The sequence below is a fragment of the Osmia lignaria genome, chromosome 13 (genome assembly GCF_051020975.1).
Source record: "Osmia lignaria lignaria isolate PbOS001 chromosome 13, iyOsmLign1, whole genome shotgun sequence".
Taxonomy (NCBI): domain Eukaryota; kingdom Metazoa; phylum Arthropoda; class Insecta; order Hymenoptera; family Megachilidae; genus Osmia; species Osmia lignaria.
Window position 1 is genome coordinate 5,094,826 of NC_135044.1, and position 23,946 is coordinate 5,118,771.

A 23,946-nucleotide genomic window follows, 5' to 3' on the forward strand; every position below is an offset into this window, starting at 1 on the left:
AATGTCCATGCGCGTACGCGATCGAGTGCACGAGTGAAATTGAATTGCTTGAGATCCGTTTAGTCGGAAACCGAATAATTAGATCAAAGTAATTTCGTGATACGATACTCGCTAATGTATATGTATATTCGGAAGATCGTGGACGTTGATTCCCGCGAGATACCCCGCATCGGTGAAGTTCACGTTTCACTTAGCTAATCGATAACGGATCGCGTACCGATCGCGTACAAAGGAAAAATCGAAAGAAATTTAGCTAACCGATAGACGAGAGAGAACGTGGAGGAGGGAACAGCCGCAGACTGGTGACGCGCAACTTATTTTTATATAATTTTACAAACTTTTTCATAGGTGCAAAAGCTCGTACGAATACGAGTTGAAGCGAAGCAACGGACGTTCATATATACAGGGCGTTTCCGATCAGCTGATAGAACGCTCTACGTTTTCGACTTAGTTTTTCGAGTAAATGTTCCCCCCTTTCCGCTAGATCGGAAGCACCCTGTATATCCCAATATTTGTCGATTCGCGTTCATTTGCTCGTTCCGTGTCACGCGTGTATTTCGATTAGTTTTTGATTTTGTTGATACTAAAAACAGTACATTTCAAACCCGACGATCGTCGCATGACATTGGTCTCGTTGACGAGTATACGTTCGAATACGCGGATGCGATCGAAATTTCCACGAACGCGTGGAGTGTTGTTTGTTTCGAAGTATCGATAGATTCGAAAAGCGATCGATTCTAAGTTAAGATAAAGTAGCGTATAATTGCGCGCGGATATTTAGCCGGTCGAGTTAGGGGCGCGTGTTTATCCGCTCCGTTCTCCTTGTTTCTCCTCGCCGGCGATTCTACAATCCCTGAATTCCAAAAATCTTTATTTCACACGTTTCCGTCACGCGATATCGTTTAGATTTCTTTTAGTTTTTTAAAAAAAAAAGATTCTTTTTAACATCCTTGTATATATACTCGCAACAGAGAAATATCCCGTAGATTTTTAAGTCTCTGCGATGTAAACATAATCGATAGTGTATCATACTGGTAACGATCTTTGACATATTATAGATGCGTTTAAATACAAATATATATATATATATATATACATACAGGTATATATGTAAATGTAAAAAAAGCTACCGGCTCGGCGAAGCAATGTCGTAGATTGTGTGCGTATGGCGTGTCGAGCGAAAAAGAAAAGAAACGGTTACGGCGTTCTGACGGGGAACCGGATAGGTGAAAATTGTTCGAAACGAATGGGAAGCGAATCGAAGGAAATCTCGTAAACGATTTTCGATCACGATCACATCCGGTGACACACAAAAAAAAATAATAAAATAAAATAACGTAGGAGGAGGATTTTTTCAGAGTTAGTCGTAATATCGTATAAATCTGTATACTGAAAAACAAAAAAAGAAACAAAGGACGAAAAGAGAAAAAAAGAAAAATAAATTTAGAAGATACCAAGTTAATCGTGGTGGCAAGTTACGTTAATACCTTGCGTCAGTCGCGGCTGATCATTTAATTCGCGATGATAAAAGACTATAACCGACGCAAATGTTAATAACGGTATGCGTAACACAATGACTATACGTTTTATTTGAAATTACTTTACGAGGTACATTTATATACATAAAAAAATGTATGACTAATACATTTAAGCTTACGCAGTATGGACATATTTCGTACATGTGCAATAACGTAATCGCAACTCTTTTTGTTCTTGTTGATACGTTTTTTTTTTTCTTTTTTTACACTTCTTTTTCCTTATTTTCATAGAATCTTTGATTCTAGGGTTTCTTCTAATCTTGTTTCGTTAGTGAGTCGGCTATTCGATGCGAGTCAACGATTTACATCTAATTTGTATCGATTGGCTTCGAACGATACACCGGAATGTTGCAAGTTTCCTTTTGCTCGAAACGAATGAAACTCTCGCAAAAATGTCAACAATTTCCAAAAAACGATCGTTGACGAAAACAACGAACTATTCGGTCGGATCGTGTCGCGGGAGGAACAAGAATGGAAGGAACTGAAATAGGAGAATGATATTGAAATTAGTAAAAGGTGGAAAGCGAAGGTAAAATGGTAAGAGAACCGAGGACGGAGAGAAAATGAAAACGGAGTGTGCGTAGAACGATAAAGAGGAAAATAGGAAGATCCGAGTTCGCGGGCACGAGTCGACCGAGACAATGTTTCGCGGTCTCGTTATTTTCGTAAATTTTTGGTAAAAACACGGGACGAAACACTCGACGAACACTTGAGATTCTTGCGGACACATAAACGTACGATGTACACATATGTCTTGTACTTGATACGCGTAACCGCGCGCTTACATTTTTCCTCGCGCACAGTACACAAAAAGTCTTTGCGTGCTAAATCCTATGATACGCGCGTACACGCGTATACGCGAACGAACGGAATCTGGCGAGATCGTTAATCGATCAACAGATTCGCTTAAAATCTTTTTTTTTTTCTTTCTTTTTTTCTTCGTGTTCTCGTAAAATGCACGACACAAAAATAAATGCTCGTATTTCAATCGTGTGTGTATATGCTTTCTCTTATCACTCGCTCGTACACTCTATTCGTTCATTCGCTCCTTTGCTCTCTACCACACTCTCGCGTGCATTTACACCTTCGACTAAGTGTATTTCGTCAAATTTCTTTCTTTGTTTTTTTTTTTGTTTTTTTCTTACAAAATATCACAAAAATCACACCAGCCTTTGTTCGCAACGAAACAACCAAAATATCGCGATATGCTGCCCGAAGAGAGACGACGACAACACATAGAAAAGAAACGACCCCTTTCTATCTCTTGTTGTTCGTCGCGCGACCATGCATATCCTCCTCCTCCCTATACTCCTTCGACTCTGCTTGCAAGTTCATTTTCAAACGATCGGTTACCCAATAATATCGACAAAAGTCGCGCAACTTCGAGGAAACGATAAAAAGGTAGAGAATGGCGAACGAGTAATTACGGAAATGAAAGAGTACTAAACACTTAACGCTACTGTCTTTTGCGCGGGTTCAACGAAAATCGGATAATGAAAAATTCATTAAGAACATTCGTGATTTTGGTAGACGCTTTCCTTCGCTAGAAGGATCGAAGGCAAGGCGGTCGGGCTTTGAACGAGAGGAAAAAAAAAGCAAAAGAGCTAAGGGCGCGCGAACATTCGTCGCTGTCGATTGGCCGATGCGAGGAACGCAGCAAGCAGACGGCTGGGGGGCAGACAACGATCTCCCGTCGTGTCGCAGCTTCTTCGCGTTTCACGACGCGACACGAACGGGACGAGGATCGTTTCGCGACGACAACAGTCTCCAAAGCGAATCGCGCAACGGAAAGCTCTGCTTTCATTTGGCGTCGTCTTGTTCCATGGGCTCTTCGGAAACTTCGCGGGAATGTTCTGGGGTAGTCCTAAAAATAAAAAAGAAACGTCGGATCGAGGGGAATAGCTCGAAGAAGAAATAAGTTGACTTACGTTAAATTGGTAGGCTGCTGCATCGAGAGGGAGGCCATCGCGGAGACCGTCTCGGATTCGTCGCGTTCCTTCTGGCCGGCTTCGATGGCGCTCATCGGCGCCGTGTGCGCGTTTAGTTTCACGCAAGGCCAATGCGACATCTGCTCGAAAAAGAAATATAAAGTTGAAGCGATTCGAATAGGTAGGAGGGTAAGAAACCCGCGTATTCGTACCTGTACAGCGATAGTCTTTTGCAGCGTGTCGATCGCGTTCTGACAAGGTATCCTAGTCAATTCCTCGTCCCGAAGCTGGCTGGGTTCGTCTCCGAGGAGAGCTCGGACGCATTCTTGGGCGGAATCGCATATGGCGGCGAGATCGTAGCCGCCTTCGAGAGCGAGGACGACCTTACCGTTCGCCAGACTGAGCAACTGTTGGGTCATCTTTCCGAAACAGGCCGGGCTTACTTTGTAGCCGCCGAGAGGCGCCGGGTGTCCAACCGCGGCGTCGAATCCCGCGGAGACAAGAACGATACTCGGATCGAACGCCCTCGCGATCGGCATTACGATCGTGCGAAAAGCAGCTAGATACTCGGCGTCTCCCATCGGTGGATTCAATCCACCTGACCAAGCCACGTTCACGTTGTAGCCTAAACCCTCTCCGGCTCCGCATTCGGTCGGACCTCCGGTTCCCGGGAAGAAGTTACCTTCGTCGTGCCTGTGTATCGACAGATACAACACTTGCGGATCGTCGTAAAACATTTGCTGCGTTCCGTTCCCATGATGGACGTCCTAAAGGTAAAATAAGCGGACTCTGGGTATACGCGTCAATGTTACGAGTTTGCTTTTATTACGTAGGTGTACATTACACACGTTCGAATATGACGGAGCAACGAGAAAGGGGTGAAAGGGAGAAGGAAGAATGAGGGTGGTGGTGGGTTGAGAGAGTGGGTGAACAAAGTAGAAAGAAGTAGAAGGGCTCTCTTACCCAATCCAAAATCATAATTTTCCGAACGTCAAGCTTCTGTTGAAGCAATCGCGCAGCGATCGCGACCGAGTTGAAGAAGCAGAATCCCATCGCCTGATTGGTTTCGGCGTGATGGCCCGGTGGTCGTACGACGGCGAAACCGTTCTTGATGTCGCCCATGGCGGTTTTGAAGGCGAGGTCGACCACGCAACCGACGGCCATTCTGGCGGCTGGCGCGGTATTCAATTCGTTCCACGTAGTGTCGGAATCGACGCCAACTCCGCCGCAAGGCAGTCGCACGAAACTCTTGATGGGCAGCTGAGAGAGCTTCGACACGTCCAACTTTTGCCGATTCATCGGATTCGTTCCTGCGCGAAGCACACCTTACTTTCTGTCTGTCTGTCTGTCCGACCGCGAACAAATCGTGGGTGGAAGATAGCGACGCGGCAAAATAAAGTTTACACCATAGAGTAGGGAGGAGGGGGAGGGAGGAGGATGGTAGAGAGCCGATTGCGCGGAGTCGACTCACCGAACAGAAGAGCGTGAGCCTCGCTGTGACACGTTTGAATCTCCTCGAGGGTGGCTTTCCGCGATCGTATTCGATCGCACCTCTGTAGCAAGCCGGTCTCGGACAGCCGGGCCCAGACGCTCTGCAACCTGCCCCCGTGCTCGGGATGACCGCGTACGGTTTCACCGCATACGCATGCGTGCTTCAGCATCAGTGGATCGTAGGCCAGACCGGTGGTCGGTCGATGAGAGGAAGAGGTTCGCGCAAACAGTTCCCCGCTTCCCTGAGGACCTGCGGATACACCAAGGTTAGGTATAGAGCTCGAGACTACACGACAAACGATAATTCGGTTTTCTCTTACCCAGGTGAACCAACGGGCTCGAGAGCGCTCTGGACAACGGTCGTGCGCTCGATTGACCGCTCCTGCTTCCACCGTAGGCCGCGGACGACTCGTTCGAGAGCTGGAGTGTGTGCCTCATCATCAGATCCCTCTGTTGCTGAAGAAATTGCTCCCGATCCCGTTGCTGTTTCGAGATTTCGCTCTCCTCCGACGGATGCTCCTTCTTCCCTCCAGTCAGATCGATCACCTCCGATTCCTCGGACTCGGGAGCCTCGTCCAACTGGTTAGTCTGACCGCGAGAACCGACCCGCGTCAACACCGTTTGACGTATCTGTTGTTTCAGATAATTGTGCGCTTGCTGTTGATCGTGAAGCTGTTTCTCCGCCAGGTACTCTTCGTAATGGGTCTGCGGTCCGATCATACCGCCTTGCAGCATCGGATGACCGAGTGGCAGCGGGGCGGATTGAGTTCTACCTGTGGACAAGGAGGCAACGACAAACGGACGGTCGTACGAACGTCGGACGAACGTTCGAAGGGTGGCGAGGAAGGATAGAGAGAGAGAGAGAGAACATACTACCTAAAGGCCGGTGACCAGCCTTTTGCAGTCTCGCGTGCGCTACTTGCGTGTCCGTGATGGGTGATGCTGCGGCGGCGGCGGCCGCTGCTGCCGCAGCCGCAGCCGCAGCAGCCGCGTGATAAACCGAGGACGGGTGTTGCCTATTCGCATGATGCTCCATGTTCTGCTGCATCTGTTTATGAACGAAGCCGCCACTACCACCTCCACCTCCACCCCCACCTCCACCGCCACCACCGCCGCCACTCGACGGCGGATCTCCTTCGATCACTGTCAACGACGGATAGAACGGCAACGTGCCGGGTAACATTTGCCCCGTGAGCGGCATACCTAGCCGTGCGGTAAACGCTGCTCGCACCTCTGCCTCCGAGACGGTCGCCAGTTTCGTGCCGCTCTGCAAAACACGGTCGAACGTAGAACGTACGGAACAGGTACGTAGATAGTCCAAATGAACGCAATCCGGTAGACTTTTTACCGTGCCGGATCCGGTCGGAACGTGAGGTCGACCGAGCGAGATGTTTGGCATGGACGGTGAACTGAACAACGACAGATCCGAAAGACTACCCTGTTGACTGCTGCTGGTTAAAGGACCGCCGTAACCGGTGTTTTCGGTCTCCTGGAGAGAATATCAAAATCGTAACCAAGAACGGTGAAATAATGAGATCGTGAAAGATTCAAAGGTAATAATATGTCTCACCTCTTGAATGGCCGTCGCGTTGCCGGCCGCGGTAGGACTCGCTTGGGAATTGTTGACGGTCGGCGGTGAATTAGGCCCGGACTCTGGATTGCTGCTAGAATCTGGAAAAGTTTTTATCAGCGTTGCGTCGATGAGCGTCGTCGCGGTTTGTCTGTGACGTGTCCGCGAACGAGAATGAAATTCGAGCGAGCCCCTCCGTTTTCTCTCTGTCTCTCTCTTTCTCTCTCTTTCCCACTCTACCCCTTCCTCCTCTCGGTCTGCGTTTTCAGAGAACGAGAATGAGAGAACGAGCGGAGACGGCAAAGAAGCAAAGTGTGCGCGAACACGCTTCGACAAATAAATCCTCTCAATTTTTTCTTGTTTCTCATCGTATTCGAAATTTTGTTAATGATCGGCAATTGGTAATCGGTAACTGTCTGATTACATGCTGTTACTTGGACACTTGCAAGAAAAGGCAAAAGAAAAAAAAAATCAACGATCGATTAATCGTGAACACGGATGCAACGAATCGTTTGGCTGATGCTCACGCACAGGAAGAGTCGAGAAAGATCGACGAGATCGAACGAAAGTCCGATTAAGCTCGATCGAAGGAGGACGTACTTGCTAGCAGTGATTTCCGTTTCAGGTGCGACAGCAGACGATCCTTCCGGCGTGCCATCAGGGGTGAGTTTCTCGACGCTGCCATGTTCCTCTCCACGCGTTGCTTTAATCGCACCTTCAGCAGATTCGGCTCCGAGGCTGGCCAAGTTTAGCCAGGGTTAGTCGTTGGTGTCCACGTAAGGGGGCCGGAGGAGCGAAACGGTGGCGAAAAACGGAGGAAAGGGAGGTCGCGAGTGAATTACGAAGGAAGAAAGGAAAGAGTGAATCGAGGTAAGAATTTCAGGGTATTTCAATCTTTTTCAAGGGTTGTACGCGAAGGGAGGCGATACATAATAGGAACAAGGGTACGCGTTTGCTTCGTACAGGCAAAATGGTTGGATCGCAAAAAACCATGCTTTAGTAGGCATTCTACTATCGTACATAGGCACACATAGAAAGAGAGACTACCTTTCACCAAGTATGCGTATCACTCGACACCACGGGGATATATTATTGTATCGTAGAGCACGTATGCGCGTTAACGCGTATATCTACCTGTTTTCCGTAGAGGAAAGTCGTCGGCAAACTTTTCCTGCAGCATCTGCGGCATCCGGTAGGGATGCGAGGAGTTGACGGTGCCTGCCGATTCCGACTGCGGTTGCAACCTGTTCCACAAATTTACATTCATTCGTTTAATTAATTTTCATGATTTTAGGTACGAGAGGAATCTGGAGAATCTTACCAGCTCCTGTATCCGGGTGTACCTGGTACCGCTCCATTCGCAGCGGCCGCAGCCTCCCTCTGCTTTTTGTTCACAAGGAAGCTCTGAAATCGTAAGTTTAATTCAAACTTTCTCGCAAAGCACAAGAACCACCTGCGCCGTCTATTCTATTTTATTCAATTCGTTACTGGATCCGCGGCTCGCGCCCGGCATCATCAAGTACCTGAAGCCGTTGCTTGACCTCCGTCGAGGCGATCGCGCTGTGATCGTGCTTATCCTTTTTCCTGAGCGCTTCGAGCCTCTCCTTTTCCCTCCTCTGCTCTTCCAATTGCTTCTGCTGCTCCCATAGCTGAAAATGAAGGAATCGATCAGTCGTTAGAATCATTTCCTCCGCGGTTCGAAAATCACGAACGAACGAGAGTGAATGAGTGAATGAGAAAAGGAGAGGGAGAAGGGACGAATGGAATCTGTTCGTTTTGGCGCGGACGGACGCGAGTAACGGGTTATTCTTTCGCGCGTCACTCGCGCATCCGTACAGGCGTGCTTCGCGTCGCGTACCGCCTCGGTCGAGTTTACGCGACCGAAGGAATATTCCGATGGACTTTTGACTCGGAACGATTCGAAGACAATGGGGGAACGGGCGCGATGTTCGATCGTCGAACGAGGATAATCTGTTGGTGGAGGAGGCGGAGGAGGAGAAAGAGGAACGAGAGAGAATGGAGAAACAGATGATAGAGAATGGTATAGCGTTTGATTCACGCGATACGCGCTCACCTTCAGCTGATGCATCTGTTGCTCGTGCAACTCGGCCAATTGTCGTTCCTGCGCTTGGTACTGCTGTCGCAGTATCTGCTGCTGAAGCTGGTGGTGTTGCTGCAGCTGAAAGCAGAGAATCGTAACGGTTTCTGGTTAGAGACGATTGATCGGCAAAGCGTACGATCGAATGCGTTTTTTCGGAAGAAACCGTGGCGAATAGCGCGCGCATGACCCAGACGACGCTTTCGCGGCGTGGCTCGTACGCGCGTACGCACGCGTTTAAGCTCGAGTTTAAAAATAACGCGCGACCGACGCCGAAGTTAGCGAACGCTTTGAGAACGCGACGCGCGAGAAAACGGTATCCTCGCTTTATTTATAGCCAGAAAAATATATATCCGTCGGTCGAAAAACACGAGGATAGCCGTGACGCGACAGGGCGAAAAGCCGCGAGAACGCGGCGAGGAGAACACGCGGCTACGGGAAGCGGAAACGATACCCATTTCTCGCGGCGTTCCGCTCAAACGACTACGAGGACGAAGACGGCGACGACGATCACGACGACGACGACGACGACGACGACGAGAGCTGGAGCGTGCACCGAGAGAGGAGAAATTAGAAAGAGAAAGAGACAGAGAGAGAGAGAGAGAGAGAGAGAGGAGATACGTTACCTCGAGTATTTTTTGTTGGAGCGCGTGACCGTGCAGGGCGGTTGGATCGGTGGAGGCGGTGTGATACGCGCTGGACGTCAAGGTGGTCGCAGCACCGCCAACTCCGCCGACCAGCTCTCTCGGCCTAGACATCGGTGAGCCTGGCGTGTCCCTGGCCATTTCTGCGCATACACGACCGCTCGTCTTTCAAACAGGAAGAAAAAGAAGAAGAAGAAGAGGGAGGAGAAGGAAGAAGAAGAAGAAGAAGAAGAGGAGACACAGAAGCAGAAGACCCGCGCTACGACCACGAGGTTTCTCCTTCTCTTCCTCTTCCTCTTCCTCTTCCTCTTTCGCTTCCTGTTTCTCTACCTCTCGGTCGATCACAGGGGGAAAAGGAGATCGACTAGGGATTCGCGTACGGACGATCGGAAGACGGCGAGGACGTGGGCGACCGCGAAAACGACGGCATAACAGTCGTCGTTGATCGTTAAAACGGTGTAGAGGAGGAGCTCGAGGCTCGATAGCGCGCTTATTTTTAGATGCGTCATGCGCGCGACAACCACCTTATCTTTCCTTTCCTTTCTCTTCATTCCATTCCTATTTCCTCGCGCTTCGTCCGACCGTTGCCCGCGTGAATTCGACCAGGGCCTGTGGTCGACAGGTAAAAGAGAAGCAAGGGCGAAGTAGTCAATGTTTCGATTCGCCGAGTCGGAGGAAGCGGAGAAGAAGAGAAGAAGAACGGGAGGAAATGAACGCGCTCGATCGCTTCGCGTTTCCTCTCCCTAATCCTTACCTTTCTGTGGCAGATGGGTAAACGCGGACGCGATTTCGACGCTTCCGTAACCCACGTCTTCTGGAACAAACACAAAGGCATCGTTTTAACGTTTGCGATATCCCTCTTCGTCTGCGCGGATTTTCCGCGTTTTCCCAGAAATCGGGATATCGAGTCGAGAAGTTTGGATTCGTACGAAATGGAAGAGGTTGTGCAGAGGGGAAATAGGGAAAAGGGAAAGAGAAGGAAAGGGGGCATGAACGGAGGAAAGGTGAGAGAGCGCGAGCTGAAACCGACGAACGTCGAGAGTTAGCGAGCGAGAGCAGGGGTCACTGCACGCTGCATTCCTCCGAGTCAAGTCCAAGGTTAATCGCGGAGGAGGGCCGTTCTCCGACGCTTGCTTTGCTCTTGCTTCCTTCTTCTCCTGTTTGCTTGGCGCGGACCGGAGTGCCGGCCGCTTCTGTTACCGCGTCGCGATCGACGTTCCTTCGAACGAGAACGATCTTCCTTTCCCCTGCCCCCTCGTCCACGCGAATACCTCCCGAATTCATGGTACGGTAATTAAGCTTGCATCGATCCAAGTACGCGTTTCGCGCCATTTTCCAAAACCCTCGTCGTCCATAAGCGGGCGCAAAACGGAGCTTCCCCGTCGTCGTCAGCGAGGAATCGCGCCGCCTCTGTCGAGGACCACGAATGTCGGTCAGCGCGTAGGTCAGTGGAGGTAGAGAAAGAGAGAAGGAGAAAGGTCAGCGCGCGTTCGTTCGAAAGGGAAAATATTCGAGCGGAAAGGCCGCGTTCCGTGAAGTCGATTCGCGGCAGGCAGCGAAACGAGAGGAGAAACGTGCGATCAGAGTCGTGGCAAGTTTTTACGCGTGTTCCTGCTGGCTGGTGGCCGACTAGCTAAGATTAGTCGAACGATCGCTATATATAGGATGACATTTATATACGCGCGTACTAAACGCGAGAAACTTACGCTCCTCTTCCACCCCCGATCATCGCGGAACGAAAGCGCGCGATTTTCTTTCTCTCGTCGCGATTCTTTCGAAAAGAAGAAAAGAGAAAAGGAAATGATGGATCGCGTTCCTCTGTAAGAGGAAGGAGAGTCGAGGGAAGGAAGCGCGACCGCGTGGGTGGCGCACGCTCGATTTCCTCGATAGAACGACCAAGAGGAAGGAAGACCAACGACCCCGACGACACGGCTAAGAGGAAACGCGCGAAACTACCGTCGATACCGTATCGTTCGAAGGAACAACGATACATTGCGCTCCGATTTTGTAGAAAGATCGATCGAAAGAAGCTCGGGTTCAGTTCGCGGGTTAAAGCGACGAAAAACTTCTCGGCCGACAGTAGCGGTACTTGACCGTTTGTTCGCGTTCTAAATTGATCCCGTGACTCGGTCTAAGTGGCGCGAATGATTCCAGTGACGTCAGCCACGTTTCGGTTTCTCCGTCGCTTCGCATTCAATTCGCGACCACCGCGATTCGTCCCGAATCTTTTGTCCATTTTATTCCCGAGTTCGGCAAAGACGACGCATCTTTGTTCCCGATAAAGTTCGTCGCCTGACGAGTTTTCGAAATCGTCTTCGAACTTGCCCGAGGAAACCTGTCTCCTAGTTTTCGTTCATTTCTCCCATCATTTTCCTTCTTTCCTCGATTTCTCGTCACCTTTTTATCCCGTTTGCGACGCGCTGACGATGCCCAGGACGGAAACGAAGACGGGTGAACGACACAGGTGACGCAACGAACCGTCGCGTCGAGTTTGTAGCTAGTGTTCCCGTAATGTAAACCGCACACCGTGTACTATCGAGCAGCAGTCGGGGCTCCGTTGTTACGATCAAGCACAACAGGTGGTCCGGTGCGCGACGTCGGAAACGGTACCCTAATCGACGCGACGCGAGACACGGGTGCGAAAAGGGAAGGAGAAAAAAGATAGTTTACCTTTCGAAACGATGCTCGACGTCGCGACGCGAGACGCGTGGCTACTCGAGAATCGAGCAACGACAGCAACAAAGGGATGAAAAGGAAAGAGGAAAACGACGAAGCGTCGAGTTGGAATGGAAAAGCGCGCGAGGATACGCGTCCTCCTTCATCCTTCGCGAGGATGCGTCTCTTTTCGGAGCGAAGGGTTGATAATTCGCGAGGTAAAGGCGCGCCTTGTCAGGGCGTGCATCGCACGGTATTGTACCGCAACACCGTCACTTTTTCTCACCACCGATGACACCGAACAAAACCGTCTGGCGGACACCGTTGACCAGCTATCGAGCACACCGCGAAAGTCCAAAGTAAACTGTACGAGCCGCGCGTCTCAGCCGCTTCTTTCGCGATTCCCTTTCCTCCGTCGCGTCGCCGTTATTCCGCGAGGACACCGCCGACGACGCCAGCGCCGTGCTTCGCAAGACTCTACAATCTCCGCTATTTATAGACACCCGGTATTGTTGCGTTCGCCTGTCTCTTTTTCTCTTCCTATTCATTTATCTATCCATCTATTCGTCCGGTATCATCGATAACGTAATTCCACTTCTCCTTTCTTCCGTTTCACGCTCACCAATTTCTGAAAGACCGATCGCCGACCGTTCCGTTAGCGTCATTGCGTTTTCATCCCCTTCTCTATCGTCCTCCCTCGATTCTTTCATCGTCCGCGATTCAGACACCGGCCAATTCACTTCGCCCCGGCGAACTCTATCGAAAATTGTAACAGATAGTTTGGCGAGGGTGAGTTTCGTCATTGGAATCACTTAAATCGACGGGGATGTTACTTCGAGGGTAATCGTCGATCCGGGCGTCCGCGGTTTAAACTTATTCTCGATTCTTATTGCCGCATCCGATGCAATTTATTCGCTCGTTACGCAACGACAGTGTTCCAGGAGTTGGATAACGCGTCGCGATGGCGTTGCGAAAAAGCGAGAGCAGGTGGTTTCTAGCCAACCGGTGCGACGCGTTTCGTACCTCGACGAGCAGGACCACGAGGGTCGTTGGGTATTTCCAAAGTACTGTTTCGAATCGATCGATACTTTCACCCCCCGTCGTTCATCCCCCTTCTGCGCCGTTACGGTTCGCCGAATTTCTTCGATTCCTTTCCATTCGAAAGAAGGAAGGCCTCCGAGACGGCGAGTCACGAGAAAGCTACCTTCCGAAAATAGGTGGCAAGGTCACCCCTTCTCGGACCAACTCCCTCCGCTTCCTCGCTCCACCTTAAAGCCCAACAAAGCGTATCGATCGACCGAAAGAGCCGATAGCGAAACAACGCGGTCATAGTTTGAGGGAAAAATCTCGGCACCTTCGGCTACCCCTTCTCCTTTGCAAATGGATGCCTACATTTCTGTTGGTACCATCGGGACCATCGCGTGGTCCCTGCTTTCATCCCCTTTAATTCTACCGCGCTACTACCGGAATCGCGAAACACGGACAGAGAAAAACAAGAGCTAGAGAAGGGCAAACGTTCGAAGGTGTGTCGGTGTTTTGAATTTTTCTAAAAGATGGCGCGTGGTGGGCAACGTCGCTCGCGACTCTAATCCATCCAGGGTCTCTCGTCACTTGCAACTATTTATAGACGACCGCTCGATATGATGTACCGGCGTTATTTTTAGCGGCTTACCTAGCTACGGCCCTTTCACCCCTTCGAAATAGCGCTCGGGTAGACTCGAACGAGAACGGCAATTCGTTACGGATCGACTCGCAACCCCTCGATTTTCCTTCTACCACTAATCGTCCAAAATCATTTCTATTTTTATATATCTCATCCCTTTCGCGAATCGTAGCCGGAATCGCGGAAGGGAGTTTCTCATCGGTCCTCGAACGGTAACCGTTCGATGGTTCGCGAATTTTTCCATCTTTCGAGCGAGTCGGTGGTCGTAATTGCGCGACCAACTCGAAACACGCCGTTTATTTGCGTAGTTGATCACGTAACTCCGTTTAATTACGTGTTGGCGCAATTATACCGTGAACTACCTTCCGCTCGAAATAGCTGAATCGATACGAGCGTTCGGAACGTCCGAAGGCTCGCGACGTCCTACGTTAGACCGATTCCCCATCGAATTCCTCGGCCTGGAACGGGGTGAACCGGAGATGCCGTGTTCCCGTGACCGTAGCCGTGTCCCTGTTCCCGCTCGATTCTTCTCCGCGGCCGAAACAAACGGTGGTGAATTCGAAGCCGGGGAGGGGAGGATTCGCTTCGTAGGTGGTCTTTCGGTAATACGCCGTATGGCGCGTTAGGACAAAAATAGTGGCGGTCCCGTTCGAAAATACCGACAGCTAAAAATACGAGCAAAAATAAACGTCTACGCGTGCAAAAACACGCATTAATATTCGCGGTGCGTACAACGTTCGTGTTTTTCGTAGCGGAGTAGGAAAGGCGGTGGGAGTAGATCGCGTAACAGGAAAACGCGAGTTGCTCGGGTTTTACGTTGCGCGTGAAAACTAGAAAAAAAGCGAGAAAGTAAAAGTAAACGCGGAAGCTCGATCCTATCGGTTCTCGCGGTATTTTCAAACGGCAGTAAAACGTGTCGCGTTGGCGCCACCCTAACGGGCCGCAACGACGCGCCTCGTCTACTGACTCATCGGAAACACAGCCGACGACCGCTGCCGCTAACGGTTCGATCCAAAGTAAGAGAAAAAAAATGGGAGACAAAGAATGGAATGGAATGGAAAGGAAAGGAAAGGAAAGAAAATGAGAAGAGCGGATGGAAACGGATGGGATCCAGACGTTCGCGATAGGATGACCTTTCAATGGATCCGAGATGCGATATCGAAACGCACGCGTTATTGGGCTAGGTTATCGGTTTCGAGCGTTCCTTTCGTCTCCCTTGGTACGGCTGCCACCGTTCCTGAATCTGGGTTATGTTTACTACCCCCTCCCGTCGCTTCCCACCTTGTCCGCGAAGTTTACGCGTGTCCGAACTTTAGCGCCACCTACGCGACGCCGACGATCAGCGTTCCGTCGTCGGCCAACGGAGGAAAACGAACCGCGAGGTACGGGAAAGACGACGGGGAAAAAGGCGCGAACGTAGAGCGAAGAGGAGAAGAAATCGAGCGGTTCAGATCGCGAAAGCTAGATCGACGAGGAACGGCCGCGACGAACCGTGCTTGCTCGCGTAGCAACGGGTCGTTGCGATAAAAATAGAAATAGCCGTGGCGATCGATCGGCGCGTTATTCGTTTCCGTCCCGGTGTCCATCGCGAAAGGCGAATTGCGGAGGGTAAGATCCGAGGGGTGAAAAATAGTCGAAGCAGTTTGGTATCTTTACAATTCACTCGAATCGTATTGATCGGCCGTTGGAATTCATCGAAATCGAGAGATAGGTATAGGAGGGAAATACAAAAGCTCGTAGTAGATTGGAAAAGTCGCGCTACGAACGACCAACGCCACCCACTCACCCAGCCAACCAACCGCCCACACCTCGGGAATGGAGCACGTTACGATGCGACGAAATTAGCACGGGTACAATACGCGATCCCGCCTTCGCTCGGAAAAATAGATTTGGCAACGGACCAAAACTCGGCTCCGAATAGATCCCAAATATATGGATCATCGCGGGCCTTTGCGTTCCTGTTTGCCCGTACGGCATCCTCGCGTGCACCTTGCCCACGAGGGGGGGGAGGCAAAACCGACCTTCTTTCCCTAACCCGAGTATCGATCTCGACGATCGACCGTCGACGGATGCAGCGACCTCGAGAGAAACGCGCCGAGCCACAACTTTGCGTTATCGGCCACGCTCCGCAGACCGTTCGGAAACATCCTTGGGAAACGGTAAACCGAGCGAAAATAAATGGAGCCGATGAAAATAAACTCGAAGAGGCTATTTTACGCGCGCACTGCTGTTTCGACGCGCGTCCCGACCACGTTCGCTGCCCGTTACCTCTCAGCCGCGAATCGAACGTAGGCGTCGCGAGAACCTATCGAGCGGTAACGCGATCGATTTCAACGCGACAAAACGCGATCCTCTCTCTCTTAGACGCGACCTCGTTCCAACCTTTCAACGAGGTGACGAGATCGAAAGCGAACGCGGGTAGCTGGCTCGTTCCCCTTACCTTCCTCCTTTGTCCAACGATTTCGCGCGCGCCCCTAGCGAAAACAAAACGCGTCCACCGGGCATCGGGTTAATCCGAGGGACGCGTATCATCGTCGAAGCGCGTGGAACGCGGATATAAATAGCGGCTCGTTCGGTGCGCCGCGACGCGCCGTTTGATAACGACCTCGTCGCTTCGTCTCTCCGTCGAGTTCGATTCCGACCCCTTCGACGGAGCTTTCGCTACGTAACGATACGATACGACAGGAGACGAAAGGGTAGGAGATCGGAGGCGGGAGCGAGACCGAGACCGAGACCGAGACCGAGAGCGAGAATAATGGTTTGCCGTGGCGGGTGACGCGGATCGATACGTACGTACCTATTATTAGATCGGTCCGGTGGACACAAGCATTATCATCCGTAACAACCTTATCGCCGCCGCGTCTTTCGTCTATCGAGCGCCAGCCTACTCTTGACCAATTCCGTAAATCGCGTTCACGCGGTCATGAAATTGACGTTGGTTAATCGGTAACGGGATAATTTCGACATTTCGATATCGAAAGATCCAGCGCTCGCGGCCGCGACCGCGATCAAGACCACGACCACGACCGCGACCGCGACCACCTCTCTCCGTTCGTATACGAGGCGCTAATATGTGCGAATGCATAATGCCAAGCATAACCGAGTACTTTATTTATAACGCCGCGGAAATATATTCATCGCCTTTATTGTAAAAGATTGTGTAACTTGGCTCGCGGGTTACGTAACCACGAGTTGCGTTTAGAAACGAAGAAACGCGCGATCGTGCGTACTTCGATGATCGAAGTCTGCGAGAGAAACGAAGGTAGGCGCGGTCCGCAGCCTGAAAAGATCGCTAGAACGGAGGGTGCAAGCGAGTGATCGTCGACGCGATCCTACTTTGTTTCGATCATTTCTCGTCGAGCGTGAGTCGCAGACGGAAAACGCAACGCCTGCGATGGCGGTAGCTAAGGTTAATCGAGTTTTCTCGGTATCACGCGGTAAGTTGAATCCATCGGAGAAGGGAGCGGAGCGTAGGTGGCTGTCGATTCGCGGGAAAACTAGGCGGTTGGGTGTCCTGGCGGGATTGATAGCCGGTTGCGGGACCGTTCTCTGTTATCTCGAACGATCGGTCAAGGCGCACGAGCACGAGATATCGTTGCCGAGGTATCCCTGGATGTTCAACAGAACCCTGAAGAGCTTCGATCACGCGGCTCTCCGAAGAGGGTGGCAAGTGTATCGTACCGTCTGCAACACGTGTCACAGTTTGCGATACGTTCGTTTCATGGACCTGGTGGACGCGACTCACACCAGAGAAGAGGCGAAAGCGATCGCCGCGGAATTCGAGGTTCGCCCGGTGTTTTCGACTTCTCCCTTTCCTTGTCGAGACAAGATTTTTCCAAAACAGAAACGCGTCTCATTTTGGAATAGGTGGAGGACGGTCCCGACGATCAGGGTAACTACTTCACCAGACCCGCGAAATTAATCGACAGGATTCCGCCTCCTTATCCGAACGAGGAAGCCGCCAGAGCCGCGAACTTTGGCGCGTACCCGCTGGACCTGACTTTCCTGGTGTACGCGCGGAAACGCGGCATCGATTACGTCTTCTCCCTGCTGACGGGATTCATGGAACCGCCGGCGGGCGTGCGACCGGAGGAAGGCCAATACTTTAACATTTACTTTCCCGGTGCATTCACGACGATGCCTCAAGTACGTTCACGCGACGGGCATAAAATTTCCCTCTTTAACTCTTCTATCGGTTTCGGTGTTTAGTTGCTTTACCAGGGCATGCTCGAGTACGACGACGGCACGCCGGCGACCGAGTCGCAAATGGCTAAGGACGTGGTGGAATTTTTATTGTGGACAGCGAGTCCGGAGCACGACGAGAGAAAAGCGATGACGATCAAGGCGTTGGGGATCTTTTTTATTCTGATAACCGCCAGCCTCCACGCCTACAGAAGATACTGGTCGATCCTGCGGAGTCAGCGTCTCGCTTACGTCCCGGTGTCGAAATTCGCGGACGCTCCTCCGGCCGATTCTTCGACCGGCGAATGCGCCGTTCGATCGAACGAACGATAGTCAACGTCGCGCACTTCCGGTCCGTCGGATGCGCGAACGAATCGCGGGAGAATCCCGATTCGATCCGATTCAATTAGACTGGCGACGGTGTAGAAGAGCGAGGCGGGTACGGTTGGTAGCGCGAGCGCAACATGTGCCACCGATAATCGTTTCGCAACGCACGGCCTTGACGATGCCCGTATACTCGATCGGGCCGTCTAAAAATAGAAAGCTCGAGAAGCCGAGCAACAACGTTACGCCGCGCCTCTCTTGCCGTCAGTCGTTGGCTTCTATGTTCGAGCCGACTTAACGATCAACCATCGACCACGAAATACCGGGCGCAGAATCCACCTGTCTCTACCGTCCACCTTGAGCCCGCTCTTTTCCGCTTTTCGAAATATTTATTATCTTCTTCCTTCTGTCTTGATCCCCACCCCGTGCATCTCCGTTACTCCCTCCCCGTTCACCGTCGCCTATCTCACGGAATCGCGTCCAATCTGGTCGCGCTGCGTCGCGACGCGGCCGTCGCGTGCCACGCTGATGATCTATGCGCGCGTACGATTCGTCTCGATGCTGAATGGCAACGAGACTGCGATCGCCAGAGGAGAGGGAAGGGGTGGCACGGATCGAAAATATATACGAAACGATGAATGAAAGCTTCGTGTTAAGGTTGAGAGCGCGCCAACGATTTCTCGATCCAACGAGCCTCGCGTATACCGCCGACATCCCCTCGGCTCGGATCACTTCACCTACCCGAATCCTATCGATAGCGCAACCGTAAAAGCGAACCGGAAGTTTCGACGTCGACGAAGCTGCCGGTTATCGAGCGTGACTTAGCGATCTTTCGATTCCCACGCTGCTAGAATACCACCGTCAACCGCAAAACTCTGGGTCGCCTCGTCGATGACCTCGGCCGCTTCTCCTTTCGAAGGGACGAGAGAAAGAGTATTTTTCTCCTTTCTTTGCTGCTCCGCGCACGTTGGCTCTCGTTCGAGCGATCGGAGAACGAGAAGAACAACGAGGGGGGCAACGTTGGCGGGTTCGAAGAAGCCGATACCGCGAGGAACGCGACAACTTACCTTTGGTCGCGACGGCGCTGGCTCGCGCTTGCTCGCTGGACATTCTGTTTCCTCCAACATTCACCGTACCCTGCGCATTTACCGTGAACACCGGAACGTCGTAACCCTCTTCTTTGCTCGTCGCATGCGTTGTCCCCTGCAACGCGAACAAACAGCCTTTTGTACAACGCCGCCGGCACAATTTGCCACAGCCACGAGTTTCGCGATCGAATCGCGGCCATTTATTCTACAACCCCCCATATGATCGCTTCGTGTTTTCACGAAAATTCCATCGGATCCTCGTTTCGCAAGCTTTATCATTAGGAATTTTAATTAATACGCGGTTAATCTTGCACTCCACGCTGATCATCGGGATATCCTCCTGACCTATATATTTAACGCTTCGACCTGTCTCTACAGTCGAACCGTTTCGTTTAGTCCCGTTCCGTTTCGTTCCGTTGTCCATCTTCGTTTCGTTTCGAATCATGCACGACGCGTCGATTGATCGACGCTATGTGAAAAATAACTAGGCGCGTGCAGTTTTCGCATTCCTTCTAGGTAGATTAAGTATAGGAGATAAGTATTTCAGCCCTTTCGAGATGGTTATTAAATAAATGATAATAAAATCACCTGCTGCGCGCGAGTGAACTTGCTTTCGATACGATTTTCGCGCCGAAATCTCCGGCGTTAGTTACGCCGCCATCGCGTTACGCGTTGCTAGATATTTTTTGAGAAACGGAAAACAACAGGTCCACGGATGTGGGGAAGAAAAGTGTTTTGTCCGAATGTCGCACAACACCGAGGTATTATTTTTCCGACACGATCCACGAAAATCATTTACATAACGAGTGATAAAACTGCATGGGCAACAGGCTATTGCCCATTGCGGTTTATCGCTAGTCCGGCCGCGATAGCGAATAGTGGAAAAGGAAAAAACGCGAAAGAATCGTTCGTGTTAGTTTCGGAGATCGGGCTACGAGTTTCGACAACGACCCAATATCTATCTATCTCGCGATCCTAACTACGGTGGGCGATGATGCTACTGGTATCAGTGTCGGAGTATTCGTGTTCCCGCGTGTGTCAGTGTTTTCTCGCACCAAGATTACGATGGTGGTGGTGATGACGGCAGTGGCGATAGCGGTAGCAGTAACGGATCGAAAGTCACAAAAGCGGTCATTCGTCGTCGCCGAGTCGTTTCGATCTCCCGAAACGAAAGATTCTCGATTTCTCGTTCCATCGAATCGAATCGAATCGAGTTCAGTCGAGTTGAGTCGAATCGAATCATAGAGCGCGAAAATAGAAACGTTATCTCACTGGAAGCGAAACAGCGTCGCGCCTAAACGTCCGTTTAAACTAGCGAACTTTAGATCGAGTTTTGATCCGCGTGACACGTGGCAAAAATACGACGCGTAGATTCGTCCGTCGAGTGTTTCTCAGGAGAGAGGAACACGGACGAGCGGAACGAAGGGAAGAACGAACGGGCAGGCACGAGGGATGGGAGATTGAGCGCTAGAGACGGACGTAGGGTGGGAGGAGGTAAGAGAGAAACAGAGATGGGAAAAGCGCAAAAGAAAATAGAGAGGAAATGAAAGAAGAAAGAATGGAGGGTAGAAAGGAGGGAGAGATAGAGAATAGTGAGTGAGAAGGAGGGAAGAAGTGTGAGACTGAGAGAGAGAGGGCGGTCGTGGAAAGAGGAACGCACCAAAGAGTTAACGAACAGGAGGGCCTGCGATGTTCGGTACCGCGCAAATTTTCCAGCCTCGAGACTTACTGGTAACTCTGCCACACCTTTGCGAACCAGCAACGTTTCAAACGTTCCCCGATGGTACACCGTGTAATTTCTCTTTTTACCACAAACACTCGAAAAACAACTGGACGCGTACAAAGTACAAACACACTAGCGAGACACTCGCGATACGCCTTAGACAGAGCGTATATGCATGGTGTGTACACACACGGGAAACATAAAAACAATGCGATCGCGCTGCTACCTCGATGTCGTTTCTCCAACTATAACGGCTCGTCCGATTATTGCCAGATGCACTTCGTTACCTTGGTAGCACGCATGCGTTTCGTGACACGAGGAACGCGTAAATTGGATTCTGCGAATCTCTAACGCTGATTTTCCACCGTTCAACCACCACCGTTCGATACGTATCGATTACTTTGACCAACTGTCCACGATAATCAAACGATTCATAGTTCTCCACGCGATTCGACGACCGTGTTAGCTACGCAACTACGCGATCGACTATCTCTAACCTACAACCTAGCGGATCATTCGCAGGCTTGCCAACTACCGACTGTCGTAGGTGCCTTCGACGACCTCGGCCGACGACGGGATTGCGAACGCGATGACGTTGCAGTTGCTCTTTTCTCTTTTTATCCATTTTTTTCGCTCTCTTTCCTTCTCTCCGATCTGCGCACACGCACGCGCGCCTGCGCAACACGATCATCTATCCAGTGCTACCATCTAATGGAAATTCCTATAAACCATTTGTGTTTGGGATTTTCGATAGTATCGCGTTCCATTGAGGTTACGTGTTCGATCATTTCTCCGTCGATCACGCTAAATTCGTCGATCGCACAAACGATTCGTGCTTTTCGAATAATTCACGTTTTCCTGCTGTGATACGCGCTCTTTTTCAACGTGGAGAACTCAACGAAACAAGTATACGGTGTTACAGTCATGATCAATTTTTAAAGAGGAAGCTTTACTCTTGATAATTTTTTCGGTTCGTTCGTTCCTTCCTTCCTTCCTTCGTACGTGAGTAATTCTGGTATTTATTTCTTAATCGTATCAGCGATTATAATTGTTGAAATACTGTTTGTCGTTTATCATCGAGTCTATTGGAAAAATTTTATTCTGCGCGTAACCTCGTCTGTCCGTTAATGCGCATCGAAACAATTGTATGGTGAACGATAAGCTTTCCTTTGCAGATAATGTCTTGGTTATTTGGAAGAAAGAAACATCACAAAGACTCGCCACCGGATACCACGGAAGAGGATCAATCTTTGGGCCAACCTGACGATTATGTAGTCGTTAACAAATGGCCAAATCCGATGCCACCGAACACGGCTCACGACTCGTTGCCGTACCCCGGCGGTCATTTATATCCGTCCGTTCCACCTGTTTCAGATTACAGTGGAGTTCTTTTGGACGATTCTTCGATAGAATCTAATCAAGGAGAAAATGCGCACTATCTGAACGGAGTACCGTTTAAATTGTGCAAACGCCTCGATAATAATATGAACAACAATTTAGAGATAGACAAACTCAGAATCAGTGAAATGCTCTCGTTTATAGAAAGAATAAGGAATCAGGACTACGATTACAGTTTTTCTGTGGAGGAAAGTGTGGTGGCAGAAATGAACAATGGAAGTAACGAGTGATTTCTTTTGGCACTAACAGTCTTGACGCTGATCAAATTTCTTTGCGTGCACACTGCACCAGCTTGCATTCAGAGCAAGATGCCTTCATAAAAGCTCAAGGTTTCTGGTGTTGCAATGAATTATGGACACACATATGTATGTACACTCGACAAAACGCGAGTATAAGTTTATTTTTTTTAAACAAAAAATTACAACTTGACGCGTCTGCATTGTAATGTATCGTGTATCGATACGTTTAAGTTCTTTCATCAACTTTTACAACGTTAACTTTTACATCATAGATGTCACGATATTGTATATCTGTAACATGAGTGTAAGTTTAGAGAGTCGATACGTGTTTGTAATAAAGTTTAAATTACCAAAGGGCTGGCTGTTTCACTGCCAGAACGATGGCTTTTCGTATCAAACGACCGACGTGGCTAACTAGAATTTCAGAGACGAAAAGATGAGTAAACGGGGTAAAATCGACACCCGAATTATCGTAGAAACAGGCAAAACAAGGTTGCAGTAGCGACGAGCAAACAGAACGGTGCCCAAGTTTTAAGAAATCCTAGAACACTGCAAAAAGATACATTGATGATGAAATGGATAAAACTTACGTATTACGAGCATCTTACCTCACATACTTTCCGTGCACTAGCATAAGAAACGCTAACTTTACCATATTCCAACTATTGGAATTATCATAGTACATTAGATTGAGCGCTGTAGCGACGTGAGAATGACAGTTGTCGCAGCATAGATTATGCTGTGAAAAAAAAAAAAAATTGTATTTATAGAAAAAAGAGTAAAAGTTTCAATTCGCCTACACACTAACCATCCTAGTTTTATAAATTTCACTGGCTTCCGCGACAGCGGAATCCCAGCCTTGAACACCTCCTTTAGCTTTAGCGTGATTTAATTGCCAGTATTTGGTAGGTTTTCCGAACGCCATGTTATCTTCGGATACGTGATAGGGGCCAGCAAAATCACGTATCACACCGGTAGAAGTGGCAATGCCCATGTGACCGATAAACGGTAAGAAGTACCTTAACACCAAAAGGGGAAATAATCGTCTAACGTTTGCGATTCGATCGGGAATCGATTCGTCTAGAGAACATGCAAAAACGTATATGTTTCATCTCGAGTTAGAAATACCAGCGAATATAGGTTGGTTCGTGACGTTTCTACTCACGATAGGATCGGTAACGGCGTCCATACTATACAGAATGGAAATCTCTGTCTCGCTGGATTGACAACCAAATCCATGCTTAACGGATTGTCGGAAAATTCTTGCGTTTCGCTCAACAATTCCTCGTCCCTCATTACTTATTTTGATCCGTATACGGTAGTACGTTCTCTCGTTGAACGAATAATACAATTTCGTTTCGTGTACGCGTCATCAGTGTCATCTGAAGTCGCGTTTTAACATTGC

General features: G+C 49.9%; 4 protein-coding genes across 30 annotated transcripts; 2 read left to right on the top strand and 2 right to left on the bottom strand.

The window, feature by feature from the left end:
- Positions 1-2,644: 2,644 nt before the first annotated feature.
- Positions 2,645-21,463, bottom strand: HDAC4 (histone deacetylase 4). Of its 24 annotated transcripts, none has more exons than XM_076691687.1 (18): positions 21,192-21,462; positions 19,161-19,296; positions 10,024-10,080; positions 9,252-9,412; positions 8,602-8,706; positions 8,051-8,176; positions 7,849-7,931; positions 7,662-7,771; positions 7,128-7,265; positions 6,528-6,628; positions 6,306-6,446; positions 5,831-6,224; positions 5,278-5,730; positions 4,938-5,207; positions 4,430-4,776; positions 3,679-4,233; positions 3,467-3,606; positions 2,645-3,402 (listed from the first exon to the last, which is right to left on the bottom strand). In XM_076691687.1, the coding sequence occupies exons 1-18, from the start codon at positions 21,204-21,206 to the stop codon at positions 3,339-3,341; spliced, it is 3,396 nt and encodes a 1,131-aa protein (XP_076547802.1). In that variant the 5' UTR covers positions 21,207-21,462; the 3' UTR covers positions 2,645-3,338. The 24 variants fall into 24 exon arrangements, with proteins under 24 accessions (XP_076547802.1, XP_076547809.1, XP_076547803.1 ...); XM_076691694.1 differs by having other exon boundaries at positions 6,161-6,224; positions 10,024-10,083; XM_076691688.1 differs by having other exon boundaries at positions 5,834-6,224; positions 10,024-10,083.
- LOC117602152 (uncharacterized) lies at positions 16,932-19,134 on the top strand. Its single transcript, XM_034319782.2, has 3 exons — positions 16,932-17,371; positions 17,455-17,733; positions 17,797-19,134. Exons 1-3 carry the CDS (start codon positions 16,982-16,984, stop codon positions 18,100-18,102), a joined length of 975 nt encoding a protein of 324 aa, XP_034175673.2. The 5' UTR covers positions 16,932-16,981; the 3' UTR covers positions 18,103-19,134.
- LOC117602155 (uncharacterized) lies at positions 20,527-23,241 on the top strand. 3 transcript variants are annotated; one of them, XM_034319788.2, is made up of 2 exons: positions 20,527-20,675; positions 22,080-23,241. In XM_034319788.2, the coding sequence occupies exon 2, from the start codon at positions 22,083-22,085 to the stop codon at positions 22,530-22,532; it is 450 nt and encodes a 149-aa protein (XP_034175679.1). In that variant the 5' UTR covers positions 20,527-20,675; positions 22,080-22,082; the 3' UTR covers positions 22,533-23,241. The 3 variants fall into 3 exon arrangements, with proteins under 3 accessions (XP_034175679.1, XP_034175678.1, XP_034175677.1); XM_034319787.2 differs by lacking the exon at positions 20,527-20,675 and adding an exon at positions 21,622-21,902; XM_034319786.2 differs by lacking the exon at positions 20,527-20,675 and adding an exon at positions 21,624-21,906.
- LOC117602154 (transmembrane protein 222) lies at positions 22,633-23,945 on the bottom strand. 2 transcript variants are annotated; one of them, XR_004580890.2, is made up of 5 exons: positions 23,707-23,945; positions 23,350-23,560; positions 23,150-23,280; positions 22,892-23,090; positions 22,633-22,832 (listed from the first exon to the last, which is right to left on the bottom strand). XR_004580890.2 is itself a non-coding variant. In XM_034319785.2 (4 exons), the coding sequence occupies exons 1-4, from the start codon at positions 23,835-23,837 to the stop codon at positions 23,009-23,011; spliced, it is 555 nt and encodes a 184-aa protein (XP_034175676.2). In that variant the 5' UTR covers positions 23,838-23,945; the 3' UTR covers positions 22,633-23,008. The 2 variants fall into 2 exon arrangements, 1 of the variants encoding a protein (XP_034175676.2); XM_034319785.2 differs by having other exon boundaries at positions 22,633-23,090.
- Position 23,946: the final 1 nt, after the last annotated feature.

Excerpts from the sequence above, each read along its gene's own strand:
- LOC117602152 (XM_034319782.2), top strand. The coding sequence starts at position 16,982 with ATGGCGGTAGCTAAGGTTAATCGAGTTTTCTCGGTATCACGCGGTAAG. Across the intron at positions 17,372-17,454 it reads CGATCGCCGCGGAATTCGAG|GTGGAGGACGGTCCCGACGA; the intron begins GTTCGCCCGGTG and ends ATTTTGGAATAG. Across the intron at positions 17,734-17,796 it reads CATTCACGACGATGCCTCAA|TTGCTTTACCAGGGCATGCT; the intron begins GTACGTTCACGC and ends TTCGGTGTTTAG.
- HDAC4 (XM_076691686.1), bottom strand. Across the intron at positions 10,084-19,160 it reads CAGCGCCGTCGCGACCAAAG|AAGACGTGGGTTACGGAAGC; the intron begins GTAAGTTGTCGC and ends TGTTTGTTCCAG. Across the intron at positions 6,225-6,305 it reads TTCCGACCGGATCCGGCACG|AGCGGCACGAAACTGGCGAC; the intron begins GTAAAAAGTCTA and ends CGTGTTTTGCAG.
- LOC117602155 (XM_034319788.2), top strand. The coding sequence starts at position 22,083 with ATGTCTTGGTTATTTGGAAGAAAGAAACATCACAAAGACTCGCCACCG.
- LOC117602154 (XM_034319785.2), bottom strand. The coding sequence starts at position 23,837 with ATGAGGGACGAGGAATTGTTGAGCGAAACGCAAGAATTTTCCGACAAT. Across the intron at positions 23,561-23,706 it reads ACGCCGTTACCGATCCTATC|GTACTTCTTACCGTTTATCG; the intron begins GTGAGTAGAAAC and ends TTTGGTGTTAAG. Across the intron at positions 23,091-23,149 it reads GTGCACGGAAAGTATGTGAG|TGTTCTAGGATTTCTTAAAA; the intron begins GTAAGATGCTCG and ends ATCTTTTTGCAG.